This window comes from Gorilla gorilla, chromosome 20, assembly GCF_029281585.2.
Source record: "Gorilla gorilla gorilla isolate KB3781 chromosome 20, NHGRI_mGorGor1-v2.1_pri, whole genome shotgun sequence".
NCBI classification, from domain to species: Eukaryota; Metazoa; Chordata; class Mammalia; order Primates; family Hominidae; genus Gorilla; species Gorilla gorilla.
Genome location: NC_073244.2, coordinates 20,892,501 through 20,911,201, shown reverse-complemented (window position 1 = coordinate 20,911,201; position 18,701 = coordinate 20,892,501). Strand labels below are relative to the sequence as shown.

The 18,701-nt window shown below is 40.3% G+C and overlaps 1 protein-coding gene and 1 pseudogene across 1 annotated transcript; both read left to right on the top strand.

Annotated features, from left to right (window-relative positions):
• Window positions 1-6,418: 6,418 nt before the first annotated feature.
• On the top strand, window positions 6,419-7,342 carry LOC129528915 (putative olfactory receptor 7A2). The gene has a single exon (XM_055371997.1). The coding sequence runs from the start codon at window positions 6,512-6,514 to the stop codon at window positions 7,340-7,342; it is 831 nt and encodes a 276-aa protein (XP_055227972.1). The 5' UTR covers window positions 6,419-6,511.
• Window positions 7,343-18,132: 10,790 nt separating this feature from the next.
• LOC129528914 (olfactory receptor 7A10-like) overlaps window positions 18,133-18,701 on the top strand; it is a 929-nt pseudogene continuing 360 nt past the window's right edge.

The window sequence follows — 18,701 nt, the reverse complement described above, 5'->3', positions numbered from 1 at the left end:
CTTTAGATCTTTGAGGAATTGCCACACTGTCTTCCACAATGGTTGAGCATTTATTTGCAGATGTTTGCCCCTTTAATTTTGAATTTCTGACTCATGTCAGTAATTTATTTCATATCTTTTCTTTTGTAAGTTTGTTTTAGATTTTCATTATTCAAATCTTACCTGGTATCCATTTCCTTTCTAATGCTGTAATTGGTGTTGAGAAGAGCATGGGAGTAACACGCACCCAGGAAGCCACTGCAGATGTGTATGTGTGTTCCGTATGTATGTGTGTATGTGTCTATGTGTGTGTGTGTATGTGTGTGTGTGTGTGTATGATTCTTCAGAGTGAGAAGAAGTTTCAGACAAAGAGATCCTGAGCTACATATTCCAAATGACAACTCAAAATATGAACATCAGATGTGTATATGTGTTCCGTGTGTATGAGTGTGTGTATGTTTCTTTAGGGTGAGAAGTTTCAGACAAAGAGAACCTGGGCTATATATTCCAAAAGATAACTCATCATATGAACATCAGAACTCAAGGCCACAGCAGGAAACAAAGACGATGTTCATTGCAATTCATGGGGCGCCTTTGCAACCAAATTAATAAAGTGCAAATGCAACATCTGGACAGAAGGACTCCTTGTGTCTTCAGGTTTCAGCAGCTTCCAGGCCAACTCCTTCCTCAATATCCTCTGAAACCATCTCTCATTCCTCTCCTCTTGCTTGTTTGCCTGCCACACTGGCTTACTTGTTGGACTTGAACATCTGAAAGAAGAACATGCCTCAGGGTCTTTCATTGTCGTTCCTTCTGCCTTGCATACGCTTCTGCAAGGAACATGGTGACTCCACCCTGTCTTCATTATGGTCTCTGTTCAGTTGTCACCTTGTCTGCTGGTCTTACCTGACCACCCAATAAAAAATAACACTCCATCCACATTCTCCTTCTTACCTCTTTCTTCTTTTGTTTTATAACATCACACATTCATTTTCTGGACAGTGCCTGGAATATGCCAAAATCCACTTTATATTCCTCAAATGCATGAAAGATTTTCTCATTAAAACTTTAGAATACATGCTCTCTGCCAAGTACTGAAGGTAGAACATGTATTCCTGATTAATATTGTCAAAATTGGCCAGGTGCGGTGGCTCATGCCTATAATCCCAGGATTTGGGGAGGGCAAGGTGGGCAGATCACCTGAGGTCAGGAGTTTGAGACCAGCCTGGCCAACATGGCAAAACCCCATCTCTACTAAAAATACAAAAACTATCCAGGCAGGGTGGCGGCTGCCTGTGTCCCAGCTACTCAGGAGGCTGAGGCACAAGAATCACTTGAACCTGGGAGATGGAGGTTGCAGTGAGTGGGGATCGTGCCACTGGGCTCCAGTCTGGCAACAGAGTGAGACTTTGTCTCAAAAAATAAATAAATAACTAAATAACAATATTATCAAAATGCCCATAATACCCAAAGTGATCAAAAGACACAATGCAATCCCTGTCAAAATACCAATGACATTCTTCACAGAAATACAAAAAAAAATTGTATAATACATATGGCACCACCCAAGACCCTACATGGCTAAAACAATGTTGAACCAAAAGAACAAAGCTGGAGACATCACACTATCTGACTTCAAACTATATTACGAAGCTATTGTACCTAAACCAGAATCATGCTGGCATAAAAACATACATATGGGCCAAAGGAATAGAGACGAAAACCCATAAATAAACACACATATTTACAGCCAACTGATTTTAGACAAAAGTGCCAAGAACACATATTGGTGAAAGGACAGTCTTTTTAATGAATGCTACTGGGAAAACTGGATATCCACATTCAGAAAAAGGAAACTAGATTCCTTTTCTTGCTATATACAAAAATTAACCTTAAATGAAATAAATATTTAAATGGAATACCAAAAACTATGAAACTACTAGAAGAAAGTACATGGGATAAGCTTCATAAAATTAGTCAAGGTAAAGATTTTTCAAAATAAAACTTCAAAAGCATAGATTACCAAAGTAAAAATAGATGAATGGGATGACATCAAACTAAAAAATCTTCTGCACAGCAAAGGAGATAATTGACAGATCCAAGAGAAAAGCTGTAGAATGAGAGACAGTATTTCCAAACTAAACATCTGAAAAATGGTTATCTAGAATGTATTTTAAAACTCAATAGTGGGAAAAAATAATCTGATTAATAAATAGGCAACGACCTGAGGACACTTTTTTCAAAAGAAGACATACAAGTATACAATAGTCCATGAAAAGTGCTCAAAGTCACGAATTATCAGGGAAATGCAAATTGAATCCACAATGAGATACCACGTCATCCCAGCTAACAGGGCTATTATCAAAAGACAGGAAAAATAACAAATGCTGACAACGATATGGAGAAAGGGGAAATCTTATACATTGTTCATGCAATGTAAATTAGTATAGCCATTATGGAAAACAGTATGTACGTTCCTCAAAAAGTTAAAAATAGAATGCGACTCAGGAATCCCACTAGGTATTTATCCAAGGGAAATGACAATAGTGTATTAAACAGATATCTGCACTTTTTTGTTTATTGCAGTGTCACAATAGCCAAGATATGAAGTCAATCTAAGTGTACCTTAGTGGATGAGTGGATATTAAAATGTGGCACATGTACATAATGGAATACTATACAGCCCTGTGTAAGAAGGAAATACTGTGATTTGCAACAAAATGAAAGAACAAGAACCTAGAGAGGATTATGTTAAGTGAAATATTCTAGGCACAGAAACACAAATATCACATGATCTTAATCATGTGGAATATAAAAAATTTGATCTCATAGAATTATAGAGTAGAACAGTGGCTACCAGAGGCTACAGCTGTTGTGGGAGGAGGAGTGGAGAAATGTTTGTCAAAGGATACAAAATTGCAGCCAGGAAAAATATGTTCAGAAGATCTACAGTATAGCATGAAGATTTTATATTTAATGATGATATATGGTGTTTCTGAAAAATGCTAAGAGAGTGGATGTTAAGTGTTTTCACTACAAAAATGATAACTATGTGAGGTAAAACATATATCCATTAGCTAGACCTAACCATTCTGTAATGTATATATACCTCTAAATGTGATGTTTTATGTGATAAATACAATTTTATCTGTCAATTTAAATAAATAAATAAATTTTGAAAAATTAAATTAAATAATCTTTAGAAGGTGCTATTCTCAGGGCAACTTGCATAAAAAGAGCCAAATATATCTCTTAAGAGTAACCAGATGTTTTATACATGAAGAATTAAATGACAGCTCTTAACCTTTTTAAGAAGTACAAAATTTCTCATTGTTTTGGCAAAAGCATCATGATTTCAATAAATGTAGGACTCACGGTTTTATATCAGAACAGAGTTCACCCCCTTGTTAAAGAGGAAAATAGCGATAATTCTGGAGATATTCAAGGGCTGTGTTGCCATCACAAGTGAATACCTTGGAGACACAAGGAACATAGTTAAGACAAGATCCTTAGTTTAGACTTAGGAGAAAACCTTCCCTCGGGAATGAGGAATAGAGTAAGGCGTTAGGAGGTTAGAACTCTGGAAGGCAAACAAGTCCATGGAGAAGGAATAATAAAGACTGGATTCACTGCAGGCTTAATATGGTGTCCTGGGAATAGAGAATGCAGGGAAAAAATCAGTTCAGAGCAGGGTAAAATCCCAAAGGAAAATGATCTGCTCAGGGTTGGAATAACAAGAGGAAATGCACCTAATGTGCAAATCTGTAAGTACCCCCTTGGCTGTTGTCACTTAGCATATGCAACCTTGGGCTGGATGGGACATGCTTGTGTTTTTTGGAGTCTAAATCTGCTGGCTTGGGCACCGATGCTTTCCTTTCTCCTACTGTCTTGTCTCGGGACAGAGCTTCCATCTCCACCAACAACCATTCAGGGAGGAATTCACACTTCCACATGGAGGCTTTTCTTTCAGAAAACCAGTCAAGGTAAGTCCAAGAGTCCAGTAGGTACTGCGGGAAAGGGTCAGGGAGAATGGGAGCTGTGAACGTGAACCTAAGGTCACCTGAGAGCCAAACCAACCAGTGCTAGAGTGGAGAGATTGTTGTGGTTGTTTGCCAGCTTGCCTGACTAATTAATTGATTCAGGTATTTACTTAGGATACTAAAAAGAGACATGAACATTGAATTCAGCATTGGAGGATGATTGTTGACAATGAAGTAATAGTAATAGAAGCCCAATTAGAAGAGGAAATGAGACGATTAAAGTGGCTCCAGTAAAAGTAGCATCCGTGCCCAAGGATCTTTACAATTAAGTGAAGATGAAAAATAGGGTACTACTGTAATAGTTAAAGAAAGAGGAAAGAAACATGAAAAGCAGCTCAACGGTTGAAGACAGGTTTATTTTGGAGAACAAACCTGAGAGGGGCTTCTGGCTGAGTTAGGTCAGAGGTACTCTCTTTCTTTTTTTTTTTTTTTTTTTTTTGAGACAGAGTCTCACACTGTTGCCCGGGCTGAAGTGCAGTGGTGCAATCTCAGCTCACTGCAACCTCTGCCTCCCAGGTTCAAGTGATTCTCCTGCCTCCACCTCCCAAGTAGCTGGGACTACAGGTGCCTGCCACCACGCCCAGCTAATTTTTTGTATTTTTAGTAGAGACAGGGTTTCACTATGTTGACCAGGCTGGTCTCAAACTCCTGACCTCATGATCTGCTTGCCTCAGCCTCCCAAAGTGCTGGGATTACAGACGTAAGCCACTGTGCCAGCCAAGGCACTCTCTTACAGACTAAGAGTTTTTAAGGGTTCAAGGCGGGAGAGCTTATCACCAGCTTGGAATGTTTCTGTGCCTCTTTGTCTTGCTTACCTGGAGAGAGAGTTTTTGTGTCTGTTCCCGTACATCTTCTTGCAGCTGCAGGCATACCCCCCAAGTCTGCTTTTAGCTTCCCTATCTTAGTGCACCTAAAGGGAAAGGAATGTGCTTATTAGAGCCCACTGTTTTTCTGGGGCCCACTGTGTGAGTGCCAGGTTTGGTGGTTACCCAAGAGACTTTCCCCCTCCCTCTGTGCCCGAGCTGTCTTATCTGTGTTTTACTGTCTGGTCTTTCTGGCTGCTTGTTGTTGAAGAGAAGTGATTTTCTTAAGATGCATGAGGTTAGAAAAGGAGCTGGAACTTAAAGTGGCGGTTGTCCAAGATGATGGTGCTCCTGCTCTGTCAATTACCTGTGGAGAGATATACACTGAAGACAGGGATTTGTTTGTCTGTTTGTTTGTTTGTTTCTAAGAAGGGGCATATTTGACTGTCTTTCCATATTGGTGAGAAAGATCCAGACCAATGAATTCCTTTCAAATACTACCTGACAACAGCAGTCATGAGGTATACATTTTGTAATATCTTCTCTCATGCTAAGTATTCAAATGAAATCAAAAACTTATTTAATAGGTGAAAAAGTGAAATACTAGCAAACTTTGCCACTTTTTTTACTAGTGAAGCTAAATATATCTGTGTATTTGTTAGACATTTACAGCTATTGCAAACTGTACATGAACTTTCCTTTTGTAAAATGGGTTTGTAATATTTTTAATCCTGTTTTTATTTCATTTATCAAAATATAAGACTTGGAGTTCTTCATCAATTTTGGCATATGTCTTTTATTACTGTTATGTAATTTTCAATGTATTTGAGGGAAATGTGTGAAAGCTTAGAAGTATTGTGTAGCCAAATCCATTGATCATAGTGTGCTCCCCTCATTGCTACATAAATGTAGAAAGTTCTTCTGCAACATTTGGACAAATAAATTGCCTTTTATGCATGCATTTCCAACTTGTTTTCTCTCTTATTTTTTATTGTGCTTTTTGGCTTTTTGTATTAGATCTCTTCTTAGAAGTTGCATTACCTTTGACCATCATTTGGTGATCATTATTTATCATCTGACTAAAGACCACCTTTCTCATAAATATTGGAATCCTTATATCATTATATAATATGAAACCATAACCTTAGATACTACTTCTTCCTATGCTTGTAATCCCAGCAGTTTGGGATGCCGAGGCGGGTGAATCACCTAAGGTCAGGAGTTTGAGACCATCCTGGCCAACATGGTGAAACCCAGTCTTGACTAAAAATACAAAAATTAGCCAGGCATGGTGGCGTGCACCTGTAATCCTAGCTACTTGGGAGGCTAAGATAGGAGAATCGCTTGAAACTGGGAGGCGGAGGTTGCAGTGAGCCAAGATCGCGCCATTGCACTCCAGCCTGGGCATCAAGATTAAAACTCTATCTCAAAAAAACAAAAATAAAAAATAAAATAAAACATAGCTTCTTCACTGTAGAATATGTATGACAGCATTTCTGGTAAGTTTGCAATGCATGTTTTTCTCATGTTCTCTTCTTTCTTGTGTGTTTTTTCATTTGTTTGTTTGTTTTTGGTAGAAACATCAACCAGGTGAAAGCAGGGAATGAGACACAAATTTCAGAATTTCTTCTTCTAGGATTTTCAGAAAAACAAGAATTGCAGCCCTTCCTCTTTGGGCTGTTCCTGTCCATGTACCTGGTCACTGTGCTCGGGAACCTGCTCATCATCCTGGCCGCAATCTCAGACTCCCGCCTCCACACCCCCATGTACTTCTTTCTCTCCAACCTGTCCTTCGTAGATATCTGTTTTGCCTCCACCACGGTCCCAAAGATGTTGGTGAACATCCAGACACAGAGCAAAGTCATTACCTATGCAGGTTGCATCACCCAGATGTGCTTTTTTGTACTCTTTATAGTGTTGGACAGCTTACTCCTGACCGTGATGGCCTATGACCGGTTTGTGGCCATCTGTCACCCCCTGCACTACACGGTCATCATGAGCCCTCAGCTCTGTGGACTGCTGGTTCTGGTGTCCTGGATCATAAGTGTCCTAAACTCCATGTTACAAAGCTTAGTGACATTGCATTTGTCCTTCTGCACAGACTTGGAAATCCCTCACTTTTTCTGTGAACTTAATGAGATGATCCACCTTTCCTGTTCTGACACCTTTGTGAACAACATGGTGATGTATTTTGCAGCTGTGCTGCTGGATGGTGGTCCTCTTGTTGGGATCCTTTATTCTTACTGTAGGATAGTTTCCTCCATACGTGCAATCTCGTCAACTCAGGGGAAGTACAAGGCATTTTCCACCTGTGCATCTCACCTCTCAGTTGTCTCCATATTTTATGGTACGGGGCTAGGGGTGTACCTTAGCTCTACTATGACCCAAAACTTACACTCAACTGCTGTTGCCTCGGTGATGTACACTGTGGTCACCCCCATGCTCAACCCCTTCATTTACAGTCTGAGGAATAAAGACATAAAGGGGGCTCTGGCACAATTCTTCAGAGGGAAACAATAAAAGAGCCATTTTTCGGCCGGGCACAGTGGCTCATGCCTGTAATCCCAGCACTTTGGGAGGCAGAGGTGGGCGGATCATGAGGTCAGGAGTTCGAGACCAGCCTGGCCAACATGGTGAAACCCCCATCTCTACTAAAAATACAAAAATTAGCCGGGCGTAGTGGCATGCGCCTGTAGTCCCAGCCACTCAGGAGGCTGAGGCAGGAGAATTGCTTGAACCCATGAGGCAAGGTTGCAGTGAGCTGAGATCATGCCACTGCACTCCAGCCTGGGAGACAGAGTGAGACTCTGTCTCAAAATTTAAAAAAAAAAAAATTTTTTTTAAAGAGCCATTTTTCAAGAAGGGTCTGTTATTCCAGAGCTGTAAGCCCCAGACCCAAACATTGTGATTTATTAGTCAGATTGTGAAAATAGAAGTGGTTCCTTCTGTTAATTTTTTGGGATTTGTATGATCTTAACTGCTTTGTAAAACGTATGCTTTTTCTTTAAAAGCTTTCAGCTCTCAAACAGCCAACAGTTTTTTTGTCCTTTGTCATTTTCCAACTTTTGCAAAGTTATTCCCAGACTAGGGTCAGAAACAAGGTGGAGATTCCTATCCGTCTCATGCAGTAATGAGTTGTGTTAGCCCAAATAATTAAGAATGGCCACTCTAAGGTCATTAATATAATTTTACTGTGGATGCCTAGCTGAGACCACAGGTTTTCATTTTTCCATTTGTTATTTCTTTCTCTATCACTGCCTTAACTGGTCCTCCTCACAATGTAAATTTTAATATACTAGTGTGTTTTATAGCTACTCCTGGAATTTTATTCTCTTCCTTAGGATCCTGTCTTCTATTCTGCTTGGTGTCTACAGCGCCCTCTATATTCCCTGGTAAAAAGAAGGAGGACAAAAATTGCTTATTTTTTATTTTTTATTTTATTTATTGATTGATTGATTTTTGAGACAGAGTCTCGCTCTGTCTCCCAGGCTGGAGTGCAGTGGCGTGATCTTGGCTCACTGCAAGCTCCACCTCCCAGGTTCACGTCATTCTCCTGCCTCAGCCTCCCGAGTAGCTGGGACTACAGGCGCCTGCCACTACGCCCAGCTAATTTTTTGTATTTTTAGTACAGACGAGGTTTCACCGTGTTAGCCAGGATGGTCTCGATCTCCTGACCTCGTGATCCACCCACCTCGGCCTCCCAGAGTGCTGGGATTAAAAATTGCTTATAAAATACATGTTCCAAGTGTAAACTAAACACAAAGACAAGTGAGCACACATAAATTGACTTCATCTGGCCTTAAGACTCAGCAATTACCTTCAATATGACAGAATAAAACTTTCAGTCACATATGGAATTACCGTGGAACCTCTGAAGCATAGAAGCTTAGTGTCCATGTGTAATGAAGTTTGCGCATCTGAGAGATTTGGTGTCATAGTCCATATAATTTTATCATATTAGCTTCCTCATTTTACTTAAAATTTTCCAGCGCTACCTATAAATACGACTCCCTCCATTGTACTAACAAATATCTTCCCCTTTAAAAATTGTGTCATAAACATTAAAGTGCAGATAAGTGAACAATATGTGTGCTTCGTTTATCAGCAGTTGCTTTATATATTTTATACTCTGAACTCTCTTCAACTCTCACGATCAAAGGAATACACACACGTGAACACACACGTGAACTTGGATTTCTGCCTATTATTGCCTCTGGGAATAGAAACTTGTGTGAACCAAGGTCACAATTCATTCCTTCAAAAACATATATGTCCTTGCAAGCTTTCCTGGCTGCCTAGAAAAAAAGGAAACAATACTCTCGTTTTAATACAATTATCTGACATAAGCATCAATATCCAGGTAATCATTAATGCTGCCTCAAATATAAGAACCAATGTTAAAAACTAAGAAGCATTAGAATATTTTGAATGTCTTTATATCTGTTTGCACTGTTTATTGTATCAGTAAGCTATTGCTGCATAATAAGCCATCTCATTAGTGAACGGTTTAATGTCCTGCTTTTTTATCACCTAGGAGTTTATGTTGGGAAAGTTTTTCATTGGGATTAGGACATAGGGATTTTGAAGAGGACAAAATATTCAGTCCATGCGACTATCCAAATCTAGTTAGTTTTTGAATTTTGAATAGGAAGGACAGTTTGACAGAGGAAGATCAAGAGAAGTGGTGGAAACTCACAAGGCCTGTTACAACTTCTTCATAGACATTGGACATCTCATGAATGCTCACATTCTTTCAGACAAAGCACATCACATATCTATGCTCCACATCAACCAATGTAGGGATATACATGCCTCCCAACTGAGGTGTTAGCAAAGCCCAGAGCCAAAGGTGGAGAAACACAATATTCCCAAAGACAATAGGGGAGTTAATAAATAAGTAAAAATTAAATTTACTGGCATGAGAAATGCAAGCATTTCATACTTATGTCCACATTAAATGTTAATGAATGATGTACTATAAACTTGCAATAAAATAAGTGTTCTATGAAGAATTAAAGGAGTTCTTATAAGACTTCCTACAAGAATTGAAGGAGTAATTTGATGAACTAAAGACATAGTCAAGAATAGCTGACATATCCATTGAGCATCTGCTCTGTGCAAGGTAATCTCCAATGAGCTTCAAAATATTGCTTACTTCTCACATAAACTGCATAAGTAGATGGAATTTTTTTTTGAGACAGAGTCTCACTGTGTCACCCAGGCTGGAGTGCAGTGGCACGATCTTGGCTCACTGCAACCTCTGCCTCCTGAGCTCAAGTGATTCTCCTGCCTCAGCCTCCCAGGTAGCTGGGACTACAGGCACGTGCCACCACGCCTAGCTAATTTTTGTATTTTTAATAGAGACAGGGTTTCACCATATTGGCCAGGCTGATCTTAAACTCCTGACCTTGTGATCCACCCGCCTCAGCCTTCCAAAGTGCTGAGATTACAGACGTGAGCCACCGCGCCCAGCCAGTAGATGGAATTTCTAAAGGTTTCATTTTCTTTCATAAGAGAAGCACACAAGAGGCACATGCAATCTTTATTTATGCAAAAGCTGACCTGCCCAGTCCAACACTGACCACCTGAAGTCAAATATGAGGTGTGTGGTAGGATTCTTGCTGGAGAAGATCTCAAAGTACTAATATCTGACTCTAACACTGGACCATAGCCTTGATCCTCAAAGAGTGAACCACCCAACAGGTCAGGGAGCATCAACATCAACGGGGAAACCATTACACGTGTAGAATGTCTGGACCTATCCTAGAGGCCCCATATGAGAATCTACATTTGAACAAGATCCCTAATTGAATCATACACACATTGAAGGTGGACATATTCTAGACAGAATAGCCTTTCAACCTCTCTAGTGTTAACATTTTTACTGCTTAACTTTCTGTGGTGTGGGCTGTCCCATTAGTTGTAGGATGTTGAGAAACATCTCTGGATTATTTTTCATAATCACTTGAAAAAATATTATTTCATAGGTCAAATTAGGAATACTCAAGAGTTTTTAATTGCAATTATTTCCTTTCTGCTGAGGCTGAGTATACAGTATTTGTTGGTTTGTTAGCCATTTACTTTCTCTATTGCAGATTTTGCAGGTTCTTTGCTTTTATGTTCTAGAGTGTGAGTGTTTTTATTCTTTTGATTGCATTCATTCAAATGAAGAATTAGAGATTTTTCGCCGAGTTTGTTGAATAATAGTTAATTTTTTATGTATGTATAGATGTACGTCAAGGGATTGTGTAAAAGCCATATATATATATATGACGAAGAAAAGAAAGTTTATAAACTTTGTTTTATAAACTTTGTCAAATCTCTCAGTTGGTCCTATCATGAATCCACACTCTCCAATTTTTCTTAACTTAGAAAATTCTTCTGCGTCTTTAGTAGAAGTAAATCATATGTATTTCCACCTTATTTTATAACCCTTTTTCCTTATAGCTACCTTTTTGTCTTTTTTGATGAGATCTTTTAAAATTTAGTTTTAAATTTAATTTTTGATGGACCAATAATAACTGTATATATTTATGAGGTACAACGTGATGTTATGACATATGTATACACTGTTGAACGATTAAGTGGAGCTAATTAACCTATCCATCACCTCACATATCTATCATTTGTTTGTGGAAAGAACATTTAAAATTTAATATTTTAGCAATTTTGAAATATATAGTACATTATTCTCAACAATAGTCACCATGTTGTGCAATGGAGCACTAGAAATTATTCCTCCTGTCCAACTGAAACTTTATAGCCTTTGACTAACATTTTCCTTTTTGTATCGACCCTGTCCTCACCCCTATCCTCTGGTAATGTCCATTCTACTCTATACTTCTATGAGTTTTAATTTTTTATATCCCAGGTATATGTGAGAACACAAAGACCTATTTTTTTAATATTAGTCATCTTCTGCTATTTTACGGAACACGTTCAAGCAGAAGGAGATAAAGGTATGAAGGCATTGAGCATTGAAGCTCTGGCTTCTGGTGAAGCTGAAAGTCAAGGTCAACTTGGTCAACTTATGGAAGATTGATGTGGGTTGGGGTAGGGCAGTGTGAAGGTATCAGAGTCAAGCCTTGTGTTTGAAGCTGTAGAATTTCAGCTTCTTTCTCCCATGGGGAATCACAGGGTGGGCATTTAAGCTAGAGTGTTAGGTGATCAGCTGTGAAATATAGATTTTTCTGGATCAATGAGAATATGGGTATATAGAGATGCCAGCCTCAGAAGCCTGGAAGAAATCATGAGGAACTAAAACAGGACCATTGAATTGGGTAACTGGGTGATAGAGAAAAAAGGGAGACTTTTGAGAGCCAGAAGGAAAAATATCAGCCTCACTTCGTCACTGGTGATAACTATTCATTCACTAACAGGGACAATGTAAAGCACCTTACACAGATTGATTACATCTCCCATCTCAGGAGGATGGATGCTGCTATCTCACTATTTAGAAAAACATATTAACATTTTGAATGGTCTTGTTGATTCTCCAAGTTCAGACAGCTGATTCAAGGTAGCTCTGACATTCCAAACCTGTTTTCTTCTGATTTCAGAAGTTTTGCATTTATTATTTTTTACAAAACTATGTTACCATTGCATCTGGTTAAAAAAAAAAACAACTCACTTTTGTTGCATTTTTTTATGTTTTCTTTGGTGAATTCTGGGCTTATTCCCTTCACTCATTTTTCTCATGGGGTATTCAATCTGTAAGGTGTCTTGACACTCTAAATAGACCATGTTTTGTTCATTATTAATTTTTCTTGGCTTCACAGGTATTTAACCAGGCTTGGGGTGCTGCCAGAAATGAAGAAGCTTTCTGCATCACAATCTCTCATTGACCACTTGTGCCTATCAGATCTTTTACCCTCTCATGCCTATTTCATTCATCTCTCTCTGTTTATTCAACAGATGTTTTTGTTTTGTTAAATACAGAGCACAAAATGGTTGCAACCTCCACTGCCATGTTCAAGAGATTCTCCTGCCTCAGCCTCCTGAGTAGCTGGGACTACAGGTGTGTGCCACCATGCCCAGCTACTTTTTGTATTTTTAGTAGAGACAGGGTTTCGCCATGTCAGCCAGGCTGGTCTCGAACTCCTGACCTTGGGTGATCTGCCCACCTCAGCCTCCCAAAGTGTTGGAATTACAGGCGGGAGCCACCATGCCTGGCCTGATAGGTAAGCAAATGCTGGTGAGGATGTGGAGAAAAGAGAACCCTTGTAGATTGTTTGTGGGAATGTAAATTAGTACAACTACTATGGAGGACAGTTTGGAGGCTCCTCAAAATACTAAAAAAAAGAGCTACCATATGATCCAGTAATCCTGCTGCTGGGTGTATACCCAAAAGACAGGAAATCATAACATCAAAGAGACATCTGCATCCTCATGTTTGTTGCAGCAACATTCACAATAGCCAAGATTTGGAAGCAACCTCAGTGTCCATCAACAAATGAATGAATAAAGAAAATGTGGTACTTACAAACAATGGAGTACCATCCAGCCATAAAAAATAAAGAGATCCTGTCATTTGCGACAGCACAGATGAAACTGGAGGTCATTGTGTTAAGTAAAATAATCCAGGCACAGAAAGATAAACATCACAAGTTTTCACTTTTTGTGGCATCTAAAAATCAAAACAATTGAACTCATGGTCATAGAGAGTAGGATGGTTACTGGCCAGGCACAGCAGCTCACACCTGTAATCCCAGCACTTTCGGAGACTGAGGCGGGCGGATCACTTGAGGTCAGGAGACCAGCCTGACCAACATGGTGAAATGCTGTCTCCACTAAAAATACAAAAATTACCCAGGCATGATGATGCGCACCTGTAATACCAGCTACTAGGGAGGCTGAGGCACGAGAATCGCTTGAACCCAGGAGGCAGAGATTGCAGTGACCCAAGATTGCACCACTGCACTCCAGCCTGGGCAACAGAGTGAGATTACATCTCAAAAAAAAAAAAAAAAACAGAAAACAAAAAACAAACAAAACACACACACAGACAAAAAGGGATGGTTACCAGAGGCTGGGAAGGTGAGTGAGTGAGATGGGAAAGGTGCAGATGGTTAATGGGTCCAAAAAAATAGAAAAAAATGAATAAGACTATTTGATAGCACAACAGGGTGGTGACCTACGGTCAGTAGTAATTTAGTTGTACATTTTTAGATAATTTAAAGGCTATAATTGGATTGTTTGTAACACAAAGAATGAACGCTTGAAGGAATGGGTACCCCATTCTCCATGATGTGATAATTGTGCATTGCATGGCAGTTTCAAAATATTTCATGTACCCTGTAGTAATATACACACTTACTACGTACCCCAAAAAAATTAAAAATTGAAAAATAAAAACAAGGCCCCTCTTCCCACCTTCTTCAAGAGATCCATGTAATAACACCCATAGGCTCAAAATCAATGATGGGGAAAGATCTATCACACAAATGGAAAACAAAAGAGATAAAACAGAATTTAAACCAGCAATAGTCGAAAAGGAGGACGAAGGGCCAGCCGCGGTGGCTCACGCCTGTAATCCCAGCACTTTGGCAGGCCAAGGCGGGCGGATCACGAGGTCAGGAGATAGAGACCATCTTGGCTAACATGGTGAAACCCCGTCTCTACCAAAAATACAAAAAAATTAGCCGGACGTGGTGGTGGGCACCTGTAGTCCCAGCTACTAGGCAGGCTGAAGCAGGAGAATGGTGTGAACCCGGGAGGCGGAGCTTGCCGTGAGCCGAGATGGCACCACTGCACTCCAGCCTGGGCGACAGAGCGAGACTCTGTCTCAAAAAAAAAAAAAGGAGGATGAGGAAAGGCATTGCATGATGATAAAACGTTCAATGTTCAATTCATAAAAAAGATTTAACTATCCAAATATATACCTACCCAACATCGAAGCCCCAGATTCTTCACAAAGCCACTGCTTCTAGACCGAGGAAGAGACATAAACAGCAACACGATAATAGTGTTGCAACTACTGCTATATGAGAGATCAAGATGAGCTGTAGTCAGATGATAAAGAAGAATGATTTTTTTCTTTTCCTTTTTTTTTTTTTTTTTTCCGAGATGAAGTTTCACTCTTGCTGCCCAGGCTGGAATGCAGTGGCGTGATCCTGGCTCACTGCAACCTCTGTCTCCTGGGTTCAAGCGATTCCCCTGCCTCAGCCTCCTGAGTAGGATTACAGGCACCTGCCACCATGCCCAGCTAATTATTGTATTTTTAGTAAAGACAGAGTTTCACCATGTTGGCCAGGCTGCTCCCAAACTCCTGACCTCAGGTGATCCACCCATCTCCCAGAGTGTTGGGATTACAGGCATGAGCCACCACACCCGGCCTAAGAATGATTTTTAGATGATAGCCAAAGGTGATGTGATGCAAATTCCAGAAAGAGATCTAATACAAAAAGCCAAAAGTCACAATAAAGAAGAATGAACTGATAAAATCAGGTTGGAAATGTGTGTATAACATGAGATTAACTTAGCCAAACATCTACATTTATAAAGCAAAAAGGGCAACATGCAAGTATGTTCATAAAGCGACACCCCATGACAGCATTAGACAGATCATTGAAGCAGAAAACTAAACTTTAGAGATCCAAAGGACCTCTTCACAAGTGCCTCAGTTTAGACTTTAGAGAAAACTTTCACTCCAGGTTGGGTTCAGGTTTCAGACAGGTCTCTGGAAGATAAGCAAGTCCGTATAGAAAAAGTAACAAAGGCTGGAGTGGGCTGGGTATGGTGGCTCACACCTGTAATCCCAGCACTTTGGGAGGCCGAGGCGGGTGGATCACGTGAGGTCAGGAGTTCGAGACCAGCCTGGCCAACATGGTGAAACCCCATCTCTACTAAAAATACAAAAATTAGCCAGGCATGGTGGCGCACACCTGTAGTCCCAGCTACTTGGGAGGCTGAGGCAGGAGAATTGCTTGAACCCGGGAGGTGGAGGTTACAGTGAGCCAAGATCGTGCCACTGCACTGCAGCCTGGGTGACAGAGCAAAACTCTGTCTCAAAAAAAAAAAAAAAAAAAAGACTGGATTGACCTGATGTTTACCCTAATGTCTTGGGAACAGAGTATGCAAGAAAAAAAAAAATTCTTTCAGTGCAGAGCAATGTCCCACAGGGACATCGTGTGCTGAGGGTGGGAATAACAAGAGGGAAATGTGCCTAATGAGCACATACACAAATCCATAAATATCTCCGCTGTCACAGTCCCTCAAGCATATGCTACCTTGGACTGGATGGGACATGCTTGTTTCTTTTGGAGTCCTCAATCTGGCTCGAGTACTGATGCCTGACCTTCTCCTGCTGTCTTGTCTCAAGACAGAGCTTCAGTTTCCATCATCGACCATCCAGGGAGAAATTCATACATCCACATGGACGACACCTTCCTTCCAGAAAATCCATCAGGGTGAGTCCAAGTGCGCAGTAGGTACTATAGGAAAGGCTCCGGGAAAATGAGAGCCATGAATATAGACCTGAAGTCCCCTGAGAGCCAATACAGCCAAGCCCAGAGCAGAGAGATTGCTTTGGTTGTTTGCTTGCTTGAGTCATTAATTGATTGATGTATTTATTTGTGATGCTAAAAAGAAACGGATGTTGAACTCAGCAATGGAGGATAATAGTTGACAATTAGTAGTAACGGAAATGGAAGTCCCATTAGAAGAGGAAATGGGGGAAGCCTAATTAAAAGAGTAAAAGTAGAACATTTGCCCAGGGATCTTTGCAATTAAGTGGAGAAGAGAAATAGGACATTAGTTGTGGAGGTATATACACTGAAGTGAGGGCATTTCTTCTTTATTTTAAGAAGGAGCGGGCCAGGCACGGTGGCTTACACCTGTAATCACAGCACTTTGGGAGGCTGACGCGAAGGAATCACAAGGTCAGGAGTTCAAGACCAGCCTGGCCAATATGGTGAAACCCTGTTTCCACTAAAAAAAAAAAAAGAAAAAAGCCCCGCATGGTGGCACATGCCTGTAATCCCAGCTACTCAGGAGGCTGAGGCAGGAGAATCTCTTGAACCCAGGAGGCAGAGGGTGCAGTGAGCCGAGATCACGCCACTGCACTCCAGCCTGGGCGACAGAGTAAGACTCCAACAACAACAACAACAAAAGACAGATACCGGAACTCCAGAACTCAAGGCAAATGAAGAAAATGAAGAGGGGATGAATTTCACTTCATGGGATACCTTTGCAACCAAATTCATAAAGGGCAAATGCATCGACATCTGGACAGAGGGCCTCCTTGTGCCTTCCAGTTTCAGCAGCTTTCAGGCCATCTCCTTCCTCAACATCCTCTGACACCATCTCTCATCCCTCTCATCTTGCTCATTCTCCTGCCACATTGGCTTCCTTGTTGGCCTTGAACATCTGAAAAGAGGCACATTTCTCAGGATGCTTTATTGATCCTTCCTTCCACCTTGCACACACTTCTGCACATTCACACCGGGTCTTCATTATGGTCTCTGCTCAGTTGCCACCTTGTCTGCTGGTCTAGCCTGAACACCCAGTAAAAATGATGCCTCATCCACGCTTTTCTTCTTATCTTCTTTCTTTTTCTTCATAAGATTTGTTACCATCTGACACAGTATGTGGTATTTTAAAAATTTACTTATATTATTTCTCCATCATTAGATTGTTGAGGCCTTGGTTTTATGGCACCATTCACTCATCGTCTAAATTCCTGGAATATGTCAAAATTCAATTTACTTTATTAAAGTGCATGAAAAATTTTCTTCTTAAAACTATAGAATACATGCCCTCAGGGAAAGGCTGAGAGTAAGAAGGAACTCCAAATTAGAGATGCAAGGGGATCCCCAACAGGAATCAGATTCACATACAAAATATAGAAATTAACTTCTTGTAAAATGAAGGTTATGAGAAGCTGAGGAGGTTGGGGATGAAGAAAGTTGGGAAGATGTTGGTCAAAGAATAGAAAATGACAGTTAATGAGAAGGAATTCACTCGAGAGGTCTATTGTACATCATGGTAACTATAGTTCATGATGATATTTTGTAATTTCAAAAATGGCAAAAGTGGATGTTAAATGTTCTCACCACAAAAATGATAATTACGTGAGATAATGCAGATTTTAATTAGCTACAAATGGCCATTCACTTTGTACTTATACTTAAACATATTATGTTGTACATGATAAATAGATGCAACTTTATCTGTAATTTTATAAATACATATTTTAGAAAAAGAAATTAACTTCTTGTCTAAAGAATATAAATGACAACATTTCTGTTAGGATTGGAAGGCATGCTTGTGTCATATTCTCCTTCTCTTTTTTTGGTAGTCACATCAACAAGATGAAACCAGGGAATGATACACGAATTTCAGAATTTCTTCTTCTAGGACTTTCAGCGGAACCAGAATTGCAGCCCTTCTTCCTTGGGCTGTTCCTGTCCATGTACCTGGTCACCGTGCTCGGGAACCTGCTCATGATCCTGGCCACAATCTCAGACTCCCACCTCCACACCCCCATGTACTTCTTCCTCTCCAACCTGTCCTTTGCAGATATCGGTTTTGTGTCTACCACTGTCCCGAAGATGCTGGTGAATATCCAGACACAGAGCAGAGTCATCACCTATGCAGGCTGCATCACCCAGATGTGCTTTTTCCTACTATTTGCAGTGTTGGACAGCCTTCTCCTAGCTGTGATGGCCTATGATCGGTTTGTGGCCATCTGTCATCCTCTGTACTACACAATCATCATGAACCCTCAGTTCTATAGACTGGATTCTTAGTGTCCTGGATTCTTAGTGTCCTGAATTCTCTGTTACAAAGCTTAATGGTGTTGCCACTGCCCTTCTATACAGACATAGCAATCCCCCACTTTTTCTGTGAACTTAATCAGATAATCTGCATTGCCTGTTCT